This window comes from Alternaria arbusti, assembly GCF_024043155.1.
Source record: "Alternaria arbusti strain BMP 1465 chromosome Unknown scaffold_16, whole genome shotgun sequence".
NCBI classification, from domain to species: Eukaryota; Fungi; Ascomycota; class Dothideomycetes; order Pleosporales; family Pleosporaceae; genus Alternaria; species Alternaria arbusti.
The window spans coordinates 36,385-49,718 of record NW_026249956.1 but is presented as its reverse complement, the minus strand read 5'-3'; the positions used below and the strand labels follow the sequence as shown (position 1 = coordinate 49,718).

At 54.0% G+C, this 13,334-nt stretch overlaps 8 protein-coding genes across 8 annotated transcripts; 3 read left to right on the top strand and 5 right to left on the bottom strand.

The window, feature by feature from the left end:
- Nucleotides 1–586: 586 nt before the first annotated feature.
- On the bottom strand, nt 587–2,537 carry J4E86_009134 (uncharacterized protein; the record flags this gene model as incomplete). Its single annotated transcript, XM_051449641.1, has 2 exons — nt 587–2,265; nt 2,321–2,537. The coding sequence occupies 2 exons, from the start codon at nt 2,535–2,537 to the stop codon at nt 587–589; spliced, it is 1,896 nt and encodes a 631-aa protein (XP_051298978.1).
- Nucleotides 2,538–2,836: 299 nt separating this feature from the next.
- J4E86_009133 (uncharacterized protein) lies at nt 2,837–3,467 on the top strand (the record flags this gene model as incomplete). Its single annotated transcript, XM_051449640.1, has 3 exons — nt 2,837–3,039; nt 3,201–3,369; nt 3,420–3,467. The coding sequence occupies 3 exons, from the start codon at nt 2,837–2,839 to the stop codon at nt 3,465–3,467; spliced, it is 420 nt and encodes a 139-aa protein (XP_051298977.1).
- A 179-nt stretch (nt 3,468–3,646) lies between these two features.
- On the bottom strand, nt 3,647–5,947 carry J4E86_009132 (uncharacterized protein; the record flags this gene model as incomplete). The annotated part of the gene is made up of 4 exons (XM_051449639.1): nt 3,647–4,018; nt 4,078–4,498; nt 4,556–4,920; nt 4,973–5,947. 4 exons carry the CDS (start codon nt 5,945–5,947, stop codon nt 3,647–3,649), a joined length of 2,133 nt encoding a protein of 710 aa, XP_051298976.1.
- Nucleotides 5,948–6,563: 616 nt separating this feature from the next.
- Nucleotides 6,564–7,416, bottom strand: J4E86_009131 (uncharacterized protein; the record flags this gene model as incomplete). The annotated part of the gene is made up of 2 exons (XM_051449638.1): nt 6,564–7,288; nt 7,338–7,416. The coding sequence occupies 2 exons, from the start codon at nt 7,414–7,416 to the stop codon at nt 6,564–6,566; spliced, it is 804 nt and encodes a 267-aa protein (XP_051298975.1).
- Nucleotides 7,417–7,716: 300 nt separating this feature from the next.
- Nucleotides 7,717–8,917, top strand: J4E86_009130 (uncharacterized protein; the record flags this gene model as incomplete). Its single annotated transcript, XM_051449637.1, has 2 exons — nt 7,717–7,901; nt 7,954–8,917. 2 exons carry the CDS (start codon nt 7,717–7,719, stop codon nt 8,915–8,917), a joined length of 1,149 nt encoding a protein of 382 aa, XP_051298974.1.
- A 457-nt stretch (nt 8,918–9,374) lies between these two features.
- Nucleotides 9,375–10,678, top strand: J4E86_009129 (uncharacterized protein; the record flags this gene model as incomplete). Its single annotated transcript, XM_051449636.1, has 3 exons — nt 9,375–9,781; nt 9,908–10,039; nt 10,105–10,678. 3 exons carry the CDS (start codon nt 9,375–9,377, stop codon nt 10,676–10,678), a joined length of 1,113 nt encoding a protein of 370 aa, XP_051298973.1.
- Nucleotides 10,679–10,943: 265 nt separating this feature from the next.
- J4E86_009128 (uncharacterized protein) lies at nt 10,944–12,048 on the bottom strand (the record flags this gene model as incomplete). The annotated part of the gene is made up of 4 exons (XM_051449635.1): nt 10,944–11,126; nt 11,197–11,423; nt 11,564–11,641; nt 11,697–12,048. The coding sequence occupies 4 exons, from the start codon at nt 12,046–12,048 to the stop codon at nt 10,944–10,946; spliced, it is 840 nt and encodes a 279-aa protein (XP_051298972.1).
- A 138-nt stretch (nt 12,049–12,186) lies between these two features.
- On the bottom strand, nt 12,187–12,893 carry J4E86_009127 (uncharacterized protein; the record flags this gene model as incomplete). The annotated part of the gene is made up of 6 exons (XM_051449634.1): nt 12,187–12,276; nt 12,327–12,343; nt 12,394–12,491; nt 12,609–12,625; nt 12,677–12,759; nt 12,857–12,893. 6 exons carry the CDS (start codon nt 12,891–12,893, stop codon nt 12,187–12,189), a joined length of 342 nt encoding a protein of 113 aa, XP_051298971.1.
- Between the last annotated feature and the right edge of the window lie 441 nt (nt 12,894–13,334).

Below are 13,334 nucleotides of genomic sequence, written 5' to 3'. Positions count from 1 at the left end.
AACTCCCTGAGATCTTTACAGCTTCATAGCAAGTACTGAAAGTGTATTAAGAGCAGTCTTCAAGGTCTAATGTATACTAGTAGAGTTATAGCCGAATGCAGTGCTATTATAGAGACGACTAATGCAACATCTTAACACACACATATTATTTAAGTGTTAAGTCGAGCAGAGATATTACAGTAGCATTACGACGTACTACGTATATGCATATAGCGTTGTAGCTTCTAGGATCGACGTTAACGGTTTTGTAGAGCACTTAGTACATTAGTTGTCGAGACTGTGGTCTTATTTGCACCATTGAACATGACATATTGATATGGTCTGACATGGACGGCCCTGTAACTTTCAAATTCCTTCTACCCGCCCCGGCGTGACTATTAATCTCATTGCCGAGCCTGATAGGTGATACTGTAACTATGCAGACACTTTTGACCTGCCTGCTATTTCTGCGGCGAGCTTCAGTCTCCACAACTGCCCTGAGGATTTTAGCATCGTCATCGTAAGCAGAACCAATGCGAGCCGCAGGAAAGCGTATTCATAGCCTAGCAGAACCATCTATCAGTATCCATATATTATGTCCCTTCTCTCAACTACCCTTCCAATCACTACACCAGATGAACGTCCCACACCGCCACTGCGTGCCCACTTCCTTCTGCCCCGTCGGTCCAATCGGTCTAGGGCACATCCAAAATTGTCTTCCGCAGTTCATGCCTGGTTTCTTGGTCGTGAACGAGATGCAAGGCTCGCCGTGTTCGCACCGCGGTACTGGTTTTTTGGAGAAGAGCTTTGTCCAGCCTTCTTTTGACGCTTCCTGGGAGGCGCGCGGATCGGAGTCGAAAGATTCGGAGGTTATGGGCGACAGCGGACGAGGCATGTCTATGGTGGAATGGCTGGGAGCATCGTTGTTCGTAGACGGCGAGGCGGGCGGTGCTGCATCTTTGAGGGGCTCTGCATCAGCGGGTTTGGTTCGGCTTTGGAAGAAGCCTTTGAGCGACTGCTGGCCCTTGGGAGCTTTGGACGTGGTTGTGGTATTAGATTTTCCCCGCTTGACTGGCTTGTTGGGCGATGCTGATGCCGAAGCGCGTCGCTTCTCGACCGACTTGAGCGGGCTCTGGGTGAATGCAAGGTGACTATCAACTGCTGAAGGCATTTCCGCCATGGAAGCCGCGATGGCCAGTTTAAGGTCTCTGTCGGAGTCGTCCATGGTCGTATTGGGAGTAGACATGTCATCTACCCTTGTCTGCATTTCTTCGTCGGCAATCGGTGGCGTAGGCGCTGGTGCAGACTTTGGTAGGGTGTGCTTATTGGTGAACATGTCTCGGATACTCCTCCTCTTCGTAAATTCGGCTAGGAGCTTTCCGCTGAGTGCTGCGACATCTTTGACTATGTCATACTCTCGCTGCCGCATGCCGTCTTTGAACATGCCCGCTGGATTCATCAAGTCCAACACGTGCACCTGATCTTCAGCACCGTGCTCACCAGTCGCTGATATCTGTGACATGGGCACCACATCCTTCGTCACAGCGTACACTGGACAATGATCCGACCCCATCAGTCCCTCCTGAATGTTGGCCTCCTTGAACCAGTCCTTGATCGCGATGCTGCACAGTATGAAGTCGATCCGTGATCCAAAGTTGCCCGGCCTAGCGTTGATTTTCTGCTCCCAGTGTGTGAACATTCCTTCGCGGTCAGGATGGAACTCCCTACACAGATCGTATAGGACCGGCTCTTCTCTCCCCTCGTCTCGTTGACCCGGAACCATTCCATTGAACAAGAGCTGATTGAAGATTCGCCTGTTCGGAGTGCTCAGATACTCGGCATGCGTCATGCCTTGCGACAGCATATTCTCCTCCGCCCTGGCCGTGTCGATGGTATCTCTCGAGACGTTGAGATCACCCGTGAGTATCACATGCTTGCCCATCTTCGTCAAGTTCCGTATTCGTGTTTCCAGCGCTGTGAGAAAGCCGATTCGGAAACCGTCTCGTAGGCCATTGCTGTTCGCTGGGCTGTAGACGCCGAAGAGGACAAAGGCTGGGAATTCAAGCACCAGACACCGTCCTTCTGAGTCGAGGCTGTCAGCGTCAAGATCGGGGGGGAGATGGGCCATTTGCGCGGCGCTGAGGTAACCGCCAATGCTGGCAGATTCAGGAAGGTTGCGGTACGATGTGGTCGAGCCGGGAGGGCAGAGAGCGCCTAGGACGCCTTCTTCGGCGCGAATGGGGGCGCATATGGATTGGCGAGTGTAGATACCAACGCCTGAGTAGCCTGGACTGTGTTAGTGCAAGGCCGCTGAACAAGGACTGTGTAACGTGGAAAGTGCCTTTCTTGTGTTTTGGTAAACTGAAGTAGCAGTCCCAGCCAGGTACAAGGACCATGTCATCCGTCAGATCCTTGCGCTGAATCTTCAGCTCTTGCATGATGACAATGTCCGCCTCGAGGATGTCGAACATGGCATTGAAGGTCCTCGTGTTGCTCCATGGCTTGTAGCCAAACGGGTTGCGAATGCCGTTGACATTCCAGGTGGTGATGCGGACCATGGCGTTGATCGGTTATATAGAGCGACAGTGAGCGCGAACCAAGAACATCATCACGTCGTCATCTCATTTGTTCTGTATTTTACAGGAACATGTAAGACACGGTCACACGCGACTTCACGCGCCAGACACGACGTCACATTACCGGCAGCCGAGCGCGGCCACGCTAAGAGCAAGCGGGAAACTCCGCATCAGCCCATCCGCCAAGCCTCTGCTTCGTCAATTCGAGCTCCCGTCGTCACGTCTCACGCCAACGCCAATTGCACCCTCCCTCCACTCTATCACGCCGAACAAACGTCGCCATGTTCGCCGCCCGCTCCTTCGCCCGCGCCGCGCCTCGTCAGGCACTCGCCCGCGCCCCTGCTCGCGCCGGCCGCCGCAACTACAGCTCCGAGAGCCCCAAGCAATTTGCCGGAACCGAGGACAACGAGTTCAACCGCGAGCGTGCCCACATTGCTCAGCACGCCGCTGAGTCTGGCGAGTTCTGGCGCAAGCTGTCGCTCTAGTAAGTACCTAGATACTTGGGGCCGTTCCGGAGGTGGAGGGGGTTAAACGGGGCAGAGGGAAGGGCGTGCAGCCAGGGCACATGCGAGAGGATGGTGGTATCGGATCATCATATTAAAAGGGTTGTTGATAAAGCAAGAGAATCTGCTAATGCTATGATAGCGTTGCCGTCCCCTGCATCATCGTCGCCAGTGTCAACGCCAAGGTCAGGTGGGATGCTCATTGGGAGCACGTAGCCCACGAGGAACACGAGAACCCCCGCTCCGAGAGGCCCGAGTACGCATACCAGAACATCCGTACCAAGAACTACTTCTGGGGAGATGGTGACAAGGTAAGACTTCGACGACAACGTGATGGGCTAGTGTTCTGACTTGACGATAGACCCTCTTCTGGAACGATAAAGTCAACTACCACAAGAAGGATGAGTAAGCTATTGCACAGTACGCTCCCAAGCATTGATTCAAGAATCATGCGGGCCAGCATTTGGGTCAAGTGTGGGGTTCAATGTGTATATAGTACGACGAGCGAAAGCAAGCTGGGGTAGCCAGCAATACATTTCCTTTGCGTCTGCACCTTGCCCTGTGATATGTGACATTCTGGTAGCAGCCTTACACATCTTGTGATCCATAACCCTCATCCCAAACACTGTTATGTCTCATAGCCCATTCTTCTGCAACCTTTTCATCACCTCTCAATTTCGCTATAATCGCCTTCTTCATCAGCTGCTCGCACTCTCCATCCAGATACGCTGCTTTTTGGAAGCATTCCCTCGCCCGGTCGACGTAGAGTTCCGCTTTGGCGATGTTTGCGACACGGGAACGGTTTGATGTCAGCTCGCCTGCTCTCGGTGTTGAGGGGGGATGGGAACCAGCGTTCGACGTCGAGACTGTCAAGGCGGTGGGATTGGCGAGACCCATATACGAGTCTGCTAGGTGCGAGTATAGAGTGCCTGTAAGCATGGTATCTGCGCCTTCTAGAGTCTGCTCCAGACATCAGCATATGCAACTCTGTAGCGGGTAAGGATAAAAAGGCAACGTACCTGCGGCAACACGGTCTCGACCAACCTCCTCGCTTCTCGACATTCCCCCAGAGTATTCAGTATCGCACCCAGGCAGCCCACTGCAGACCATAGCGAACTTGCAAGCCGCGCCCTGAAACTCACACTTGCCGCCCGCAGCGCAACGCTGAAGCCCCTCTCCGGTTTACCTGCTTTTCTCCATAACTCTGCCTGCATTAGCAGTACGGAAACACGCTGCTGGATGTCTGCATTGTCTTCTTTGAGAGATTGTGCCAGTAATGAAATGCATTGATAGGCTAGAGGAAACTGGGATGTGGAGATGAGGTACTCAATGTACGTGTCGTGTTGAAGGAAAGAGAGTTCCGGATCGAGAGTTGGGGTAGAGGGCGAGGCTGTCGGTTTAAGGGTTTCAAGCAAATGAGTTGACGTTGACCAGTCGGATCTACACTGATGTCAGCATGAATGACTTGAATCTAAGCAGGTGCGGGTAAAATGGTACCTTCGAATGGCTCTCCTGAGCTTGATGAGGCCAATGCAAAGTATCAAGAATTGGTAAAACTTGAGCGATTTGTACACCGAGGAATCCACAGCTTCTAGCATCATGATAGCCTCGCCGTAGCGGCCGCTCTGGCTTGTAACGAAAGCTCTGCGAGCGATCGCACGGAGACGTTCTTCAATCGGACAGGAATGTGAATAGCAATCGAGGAGAAGCTCGTAATGAATATTGGCTAGATGTGGGATGCCAAGTCGCTGATAGAATGTCCCTGTGAGAAGCATTTGACTACCGTAACTGTTGACGTTTTCTTTGATGTTGAGATGTGAAGACTGATAAATATGTTCTAATGCCCGGGGAATAGAGTCGCCCTATGTGTGAGTTAGTCCTGGTAGTCTATCAACGCGATCATGAACTACGTACCGTCGCTAGAGAAAGCTTTGCCTCGTTGAGTAAACTTGCGCAGAGCAGGCTGTACATCTTGGTCTCCTTGGCTTTCGCTTTCAAAAAGGCCAACGCATCCCTCTCAGTTCCGAGCATGCTCATGTAACCGGCACCCCTCATCTGCTTGGGGTAGGCTTTCGCCATATGATTCAGCCAGCTGAGACTGAAGCTCAGACAAGTCATGTCCTGGTTCTCCCGGGCTGTGGCAATTGTCTCGTTGATAGCAGCTATCGCTTCGCCAAAGCAGCCGAAGTCGGCCTGAAGGATAGCCATATGCAGTAAAGCATACTGGTAATGGATCTTCTCGCGAGTCTGCATAGCGTAATCGTAGTAGCGATGTAGATTGTCAAAAGCAGATGTGTAGTCTCCGGCTTTCCAGGCATCGAAGAATTGTACGAGATGCGCTTGCCGATGTACAATGCCGGACGACTTGACCATATTGCGAAGTTGACTCTTCATATCGCCAGGAACACGGTCTCCGAACCTCTGAAGCCTATCGAGTTGGAAGTCCAGGATTCGATCCAGATCGTTCAAACTCATGCCCGCCCCTTCCTCTTGATCTTCTTGTAGATTCCCGTACGCGATCTCGTACATGTCATCGCCAGCTCTCAGACCCATCTCGGATACAACCATGTCTACACCACTTGATGCCAAGCCAGCCAATCTCTTTGTCCATTGAGCTGTTGGGGCTCTGTACCTGATAAATGAAGACCATAGTTTCATTGAATCGTCGAACTGCAGCCTCGTGAATTCCAGGTGCGCTCTGCGAACAAAAGCTCCAAGTGGTGATGTCTTGGAAAGATGGATCCGATCTGGTGATTCTTGATCTTGTGTACCGTGTGGCGGAGGTGTAACCAGATCTAGGATACTGTCGAAAAGAGCGTGCAGCGCATCGAAAGAGTTCATTTCCCACATGTGTTTGAGGAAGAGATCGAGAAGAGTTCGGCCCGGCATGTTGGAGGGGTGTTCTTGAAGTACATCTTCAAAGGCATCGATTGAGAAACACGTGTCTTGTTGACTGGAGATGTTGGAACGCTGTGGCCGAGCGCTGGACGGTGCCGAAGGAAGATTGTTTGACAAGATGAAGGAAAGTACGGGTATCGTAGCGGAATAGGGAAGACTTGAAGTGCAATAGAGACGGGTCAAGACAAGAAGGCTGATCTTTTGCGCCGTGAGGTAGCGCGGTGTGGCCATGTTTGTTTGGCGGTTTAATGCTTGTAGCAGAACACAGCGCTGGGCGTTGACGGTGTCAGCGTTGGCGATTATCGCCAACAGAAAAACCTTTGTCGTGTGATTCCGCGCAATATGTGCATTGTATCCAGGTAAGGCGATTGCTGACTGTCAGGCAAGGCTGCGACGTCCAGGATGTGGTGTTTGCTGGAGGTCGTGGGAGGGAATGAACAACCGAGGCGGCGCGCAGCGCGTACAATACTTGTCGCGAGCCCCAATCACTACCCGATTGGTGCCTAGGTTACCAAGCCATCAATTTGCCGGCGATATGGCGGTACAGACTTCATTTCACGACTGTAAACAAGATTTCATAGTTTGATATGGATATGAACGTCTACATCTATGCAACTGTTTCCCGTGACGCATGGCCAAATCCTGAGTCTTTCCTCGCGACCTTCTTGAGATCGTTTGCACTTGACTGCAAACGCGGCACAGGAGCGCTGTTCAGAAACTCGTCCTCGTTTGTCGCATTTGTTGCCCAAATCTTGCTAATGCTCAGATCGTAGGGCCCCGGTATGCGGTCTATCAAGGATATGCCCACCGTCCTCACCTTCTGTGTCAACATCTCCCTCTGTGGCTCTACGACCTGCCCATGGTTCGTCCGCACGAACTCGTTCCACCTGATTAGAATGGTTTCCCACTCGCCCGGTGTCTTGGAGTGCAGCAGGTGCTGGTGGATGTCTGTAGGAACAATCGACTCGGTCTGCACGTTGACAAAGTACTTGCGGCCGTCCGACTTGAACTGGATTGCGAGGAAGTTGTACATGCTCACGTCCCACAGGGACTTGCCAAAGATGGTGGAGCCTCGATCAAGTGTCCTCCATCCGGCATAGCCCGTTCTTTGGATGTGTGGCTGGTTGTGTGGCAGTTGTGTGGATATGGTGCCATGGAAGCGGACGTGGGGGGGTTCCGTCTGGGAGACAGGATGGTGGTCGAAGTTGACGGTGGAGAAGCCGCCGATGTCTTTGTCGCTCATGCGCTTGCATCGTTCCAGATCCTCAGCGTGGTCGAAGTGCATAAGCGGAAAGGGCTTGGACGGGGAGCGCAGGCCCTCGAGCTTGAGTGCTGCGCGTGTCAGTGGCGGCGCATGCACACATGCAGCTGCAGAGCTCACCGAAGTTGGAGAGGCGCTTGAACTCGTCCAGACTCCGCTTGACGAAGCCAGGCGCGAGGCACGCCGATGTTGGTCGCATGGCTGCGTGAGGTGTGTGCTCTTCCCAGGGGCCTCGATGAGCTCACAGCGCAATCCATGGCACTGGGGTGTGAATGACGCCGCGGTAGTCTCGCCAGCCGCTAGCCGCTTTGGATGGCCATTCCAAAAATCTGGGGACCGCTGCATGTGCAAACACATGCCACCACCCTCCACTGCCCGGCGCGACGACTTCCCCTCATGATACCACAGCAGCCGACGCCCCGAACCTCCGACCCTTGACTTTGCGTGCGCCTTCCTCAACCCACGCCGCCACCAATCGCCACGCGCCTCCCCTGCCTCGATGCCACTGCAAGAAGCACCCAGACCTCGAGGCCTCCGAGACGCCACAACCCAGCCGCTGCAACCACTGCCCCCTTCGTCGCGAGAGCTGGGAGAAGTCACCCCTCCAAAACAGCCAGATGGGACACCGGTAGCTAAACAAGATGTCAAGTCTGGAAAGTCGTGGGCGCATTTTGTCGCCGGAGGGTAAGACTACAGTTCACTCTGGACCACGCCTTGAGGACTAACACTGTCACAGCCTGGGTGGCATGGCCTCAGCAACCTTGACAGCCCCGCTCGATGTCCTCAAGACTCGGCTGCAATCCACCTTCTACCAGCAGCATCTCGCCGCAATGCGCACCGCCCGCGGCCTGCCCCCCATCGAGACCATGTCCTTCGGCCGCAGCTCGCTACTGCACATACGGGAAACTGGAGAGATATTATGGCAGGTTCCAAAGGCAGAGGGGTGGCGAGCTCTCTTCAAAGGACTGGGACCAAATCTCATCGGAGTAGTCCCCGCACGCGCAATCAACTTCTTTGCATACGGAAACGGCAAGCGTCTGATCAGCACACATTTCAACAATGGTCAAGAGGCTGCATGGGTACATCTGTGTAGTGCAGCAGCGGCTGGTATCGTGACTGGGACCGCTACGAATCCCATCTGGCTGGTCAAGACACGACTGCAACTGGACAAAAACACACACTCGGATGGCCGCGGGCGGCAATACAAGAACGCATTCGACTGCACCATGCAGACCATACGGAAGGAGGGTGTCCGTGGCTTATATCGCGGATTGACTGCAAGCTACTTGGGCGTTACCGAGAGCACATTACAGTGGATGCTTTACGAGCAAATGAAGCTGTCATTGGCACGGAGAGAAGAGCGCGTCATTGCTAGTGGCAGACCGCCAACCGTGTGGGACCAGACTGTAGCATGGACTGGCAAGCTGACTGCCGCTGGATCTGCCAAATTTGTCGCAGCGCTTATCACATATCCCCATGAGGTTGTGCGAACGCGTCTGCGGCAAGCACCAATGGAAGATGGCCGACAGAAGTACACTGGCCTCATTCAGTGTTTTCGACTAATATGGAAGGAAGAGGGTATGGCAGCACTCTACGGCGGTTTGGTTCCTCACATGTTCCGTGTGGTACCTAGTGCCGCCATCATGTTTGGAACATATGAAGGTGTGCTCAAGTTCCTCGGAGAGAGCAGTAACATGTGATTACCAACGCCGGTATAGAGGTGGTGTAAACATGTATAGGACTGGATGCATACAAACGGCGTTATGAAAAGTTGGGATTTTGCGACGCATACACGGCGTCTTGTATCACCACTCTGCTCCTGCCGAGCATGTACTTGTATTATGTTAGAAAGGTGGAAGAATATATGACGACATGAGATTTGCGCATAAAGAACGGAAATCGGCTTTCACCTACCAAGTGCACTTGAACAGTATTCCTGACCAGAAAAGCATCCGGTACTCTCTGCATTGGTCCTTGTAGTTTGTAACTTGCTTCCAAGGTTGTGAATGTGCAAGTTCAGCAGGGCACGGTGCGACCAATCGTACATGTACCTCACTAGCGCGAACTTCGCGCCCGAACATTGATCGACTTTGACATATTAAGCATCCTCATCGCGAACGCCCAACGCTCGCCCCGAGCATAAGCCAGCCGCCCACAATGTCCTCACAAATACCACTCCGGGGCATACGGATACCGGCGCTGCAACGACAATGTCTCTTCCTCCGCCACCAAACCCTCCTGCACGCCGCCCAACCCACCATAACCCACCCATCCTCCCGCCGCGCCTTCTCCAGCACCCCGTCACACCCAGCAAAGCACAGACAACTCGGACAAGATAAAGCGCAAGCCATAGCTGCAGCCCGATCCCAAATTTCGCCCTCACCAAATGTCAACTTTGAGCAAGCGCAAACCAACACAGATGCCATGGCGGAGGACATTGGTCTGCTGCAAAATACTATCGTGAGGGCGCCATTCTTGGACGTGTACAATGAATCGCCCGGCCTCGGAGGGGTCCTGAGATATTACTGGGAGATTGTCAAGCAAAAGGCAACAGGTCTCTACTCGTAAGTTGGACTTTCTTCGGGTTGGGACCGGGCCTGGGACATGAGGGGAGAAGCAGAAGAAGAAGAAGAAGGACAACACATCCGAGATTAAAGTTGAAAGCGTATAGGACTAACATAAACCCTTAGACGATACTACTACCGCGATTGCATCCAGAAGTCCGGCTGGACAAAATATCTACCCGTCGACCTCTTCCATAACACACAATACAAAGTCCTAGCCAAGAGATACTACCAGCACATCTACAGAAGCTTCGCCTCGTACGTCTCTCCCGAAAATTCATATGACATACTTTGCAAACACACTAACACAAACCAACCAACAGAGGCAACGTAACGCCCCTCAAGCAAGTATGCCTACCACCCCTCGTAAAGAAACTCAAGCAACGAATCGCCGCCCGCGGCAAGACGACCCTGAAATGGAACCTGCACGAATTCAAATCCGCGCGCGTAATGAGCCACCGCGCGTCGCCCTTGGGCGAGCAGACACCAGACACAGCGTACAGACAAGTCGTTGTACGCCTCGTATCCGTTCAATCCGTCGAACGGTCTACGCCGACATCGCCCAAAATGTCCAAGTCTCCCATATCTGCTGCTCGGCTACCCTGGGTCCCAAATGCTGCGCGCCAACGAGCGGAAAAGGCACGTCAACAGAGGCAAAAATCCGAGGATGAAGGGGAGACGGAGAAGCCGGTCGCCAAGAGCGACGAGGCGTTTATCGATAATGGAGTTAAGAAGACTGTGGTCGAGTATCTGGTGTTGCAGAAGAGAGTCATCAAGGGTACGGAGGAGGACTGGAAGGTCTGGGGCTTCACCGAGGCGTCCACGCCGAGTGTGCTTGCGAGAGAAGAGCTGTATTGGTCGCAGATGCTGAACGTACAGGCTGGTGGTGCTGTATAGTGTTGGTAGCTCTGGGGATAGACACGTTGTAACAATATTTGTACATGTGATGGACATCATGAGGGCATGTAATTGTGCCCTAGAAACTTCAGATGTAGCCATGTATGATCTGGAAACCCAGCTCTGAAGCTGCAGATATGCGCTCCACTCTGAACCGGACATCACGTGGAGCATGCTACATGAAAAAAGTCCACTGTGTAGAGGAAGGTGGTCATGTCATTTGAGCTCTTGCCAGTAGCAATAACGATAATCCAGGTACACGCATTCATTCGGCGCCCAGCATTCCACTGCCGCGCATATGCTCGAACCAGCCTCGTACTCCGCCCCTCTCTTCATCCTGGTATAGAGGCGTATGACGCAAGCTTACAAAAAGCTGTGCCGCTTTAGCCGTGCCACGGACGAGGGCAGCTGGCATATCGAGGAGGCACAAGGTAGTAGTCATGGACGACTAGAAACCGTGGACCTGATTTCTGATTAGACTGTGACTCGATGCTAAATCGTGCCGGGCTGTGACTCACCTTGATCGTCTTCGCATCAAGACCAAGTCCCTCCTTCTTGTCGGTCAAGAAGTCCTGGACGTCTTTGCGCTGATCGCCTTGGAGTTGGACGACTTCGCCCATCTCGGCGTCGCTTACAATGGTGCCATTGCAGGCAAACTTCTTTTTAATCACCTTGAGGATCTTCTTCTGGTCAAATTTCTTGGGGAGACCTTGGACAGTCGTCAAGGTCTTGCGGCCATTGCGCTCTGATGTCGTGTTAGCCTGGTGCGGCTAAAGAATAGCGTATGGCAGATGCGGGCCGTTGTGGGCAGGAGCGAGGTGTGTGAATGGGTTGGGTGCGTGGTAAGGTTTTTGCATCAGTGGGCAAGGGCGGTGAGGGACCTACGTTGGATACGAATATGAATGTAGTCCTGCTGAGTCTGCTTGACCTGGCCGGTATCTTCATCCGCTTCCGCGAACGGGTCTATGAATATCGTGTCAGTAGCTGCCTGGTATGCGCCTCGAGGGTCACGACTTACCGAAGGTCTTGAGGTTCTCGATGGACATACGACAGTCGGTGAGCGCGCGTGTAGGTGGGGGGTAGTTGGGTATGGATGCTTTGGGTAGCGGCGATTTCTTGGGTGGGCTGGGAGTGGAGTTGGGGTGGTTTTGGGGTGGTGACAAGTCGGGAGGGTGCAAGTGAGGGTTCCAAGGTTTGTAGCGTCGAGCAGGTTGAGAGAAAGAGGTGGGGAATGCGGCGGGAGAGGAAGGCGAGCCCCGCCGTGGTCTGTGCGCGCCAAAAGGGTGATGCTTGCCGTTCAGGGCTGATTCGGTACCGGATGCGAGGCTGGAGGTGCGAATGAGACAAGACGAGGGTGGCATGGGACACATGGGGCGTGCAAGTGATATGGGTATTACGAGCGAGCTGACATGTATTGTCGCTTGCTCGGCGAGGACGTCGAATTATACAATTACACGGTACCGTTGCTACCTGAGTACCGGCTACGCACCAACCTCTCCTACGGCGGCCTACGACGGCGGCGCAGCAGCAAACGCCTCCGTGCCAGATGCTTGGCCCGGCCTGATAGGTGGTGGGGGGAGGAATATTGACGAGTAGGTCTGTGGTACAGCATCAACACGAGATCTGTCGGAGCCAGGGCCGAACTTACAACGAGGAGCGACATGGCTGTGATCTGGTTAGCTGTCTGAGCAAGCACAACGGGAATGGGCACATACCAGACATGCCAACCTGGAAGTAGGCGGGTGTAGTCGACGTCTTCTTCTGCTCGGGGGTCTCAGCAAGCCACGACTGGATAGCGAATACTACAGCAACCCTGCGTCGAGTCAATTAGGGAACGTGGCACAAGATGGGGAAGCCTACCAGCCGATCATCCTGTGCAGCACGCGTGATGTCAGTCATGGAGTTTTGCGCGCATCTGGGTGTTGCCTACTTGTTCCGCGTGAAGATCTGGGACACGATATCAGCTGTGCAACATGGGATTGGGAGAGCAGCACTTACAGCAGCCATGGGCAGTGTGCTCGAGAGCGTGCTCGACATGTCGTTGTCGTCCTTGGCCTTCTCTGGCTCGGCATAGGGCACGACTGCAGGAGGAGGTGGGTTAGACACGTGATCAATGGCGTTGGGATGGACGGGTCGAGCCGTGGAACCCCTATGAGGGCGCGGTGCGGCATCACGTACTCAGGTCGGCGCGGCGCATGTCTTTTCTGGAGGCCATCGTGGAGCTGGCGGTCAGGTGTCGGGCAGGTGTAGGCAGGTGTGTGGGCGGGTGGAGATGGGTGGTGGAGGATAGGGTGCAGCACTCGGACTGGGCGGCGTGAGCGGCGGCTGTGTGTCTTGCTGGGCCGGCATGGCGCTGGCCCCCGTCGTAGTGCGTCGTAGTGTGGATCCCTGCTCGCTCTATCGTATTACCGGGTGATCGACTCCGCTGTTCGCAATCCAAGATAACCTCAGACATCACGTCAACCGTCGCTCCCTCGACACGCCTCGCTCTGCCCATCAGCCCCATCCGAGCCGCACCGCCGTCCCTCCTTTGCTGCCCGCGTGTGAGGCTCGCACATGCCGCCGCCCCATCGACGCGGCTCCTGACCTCGCAGCCCTCGTCGCTCGCTCCCTTGGCCCACCCACTGCATGCGCCTGATACAACGATGAAGCCGCT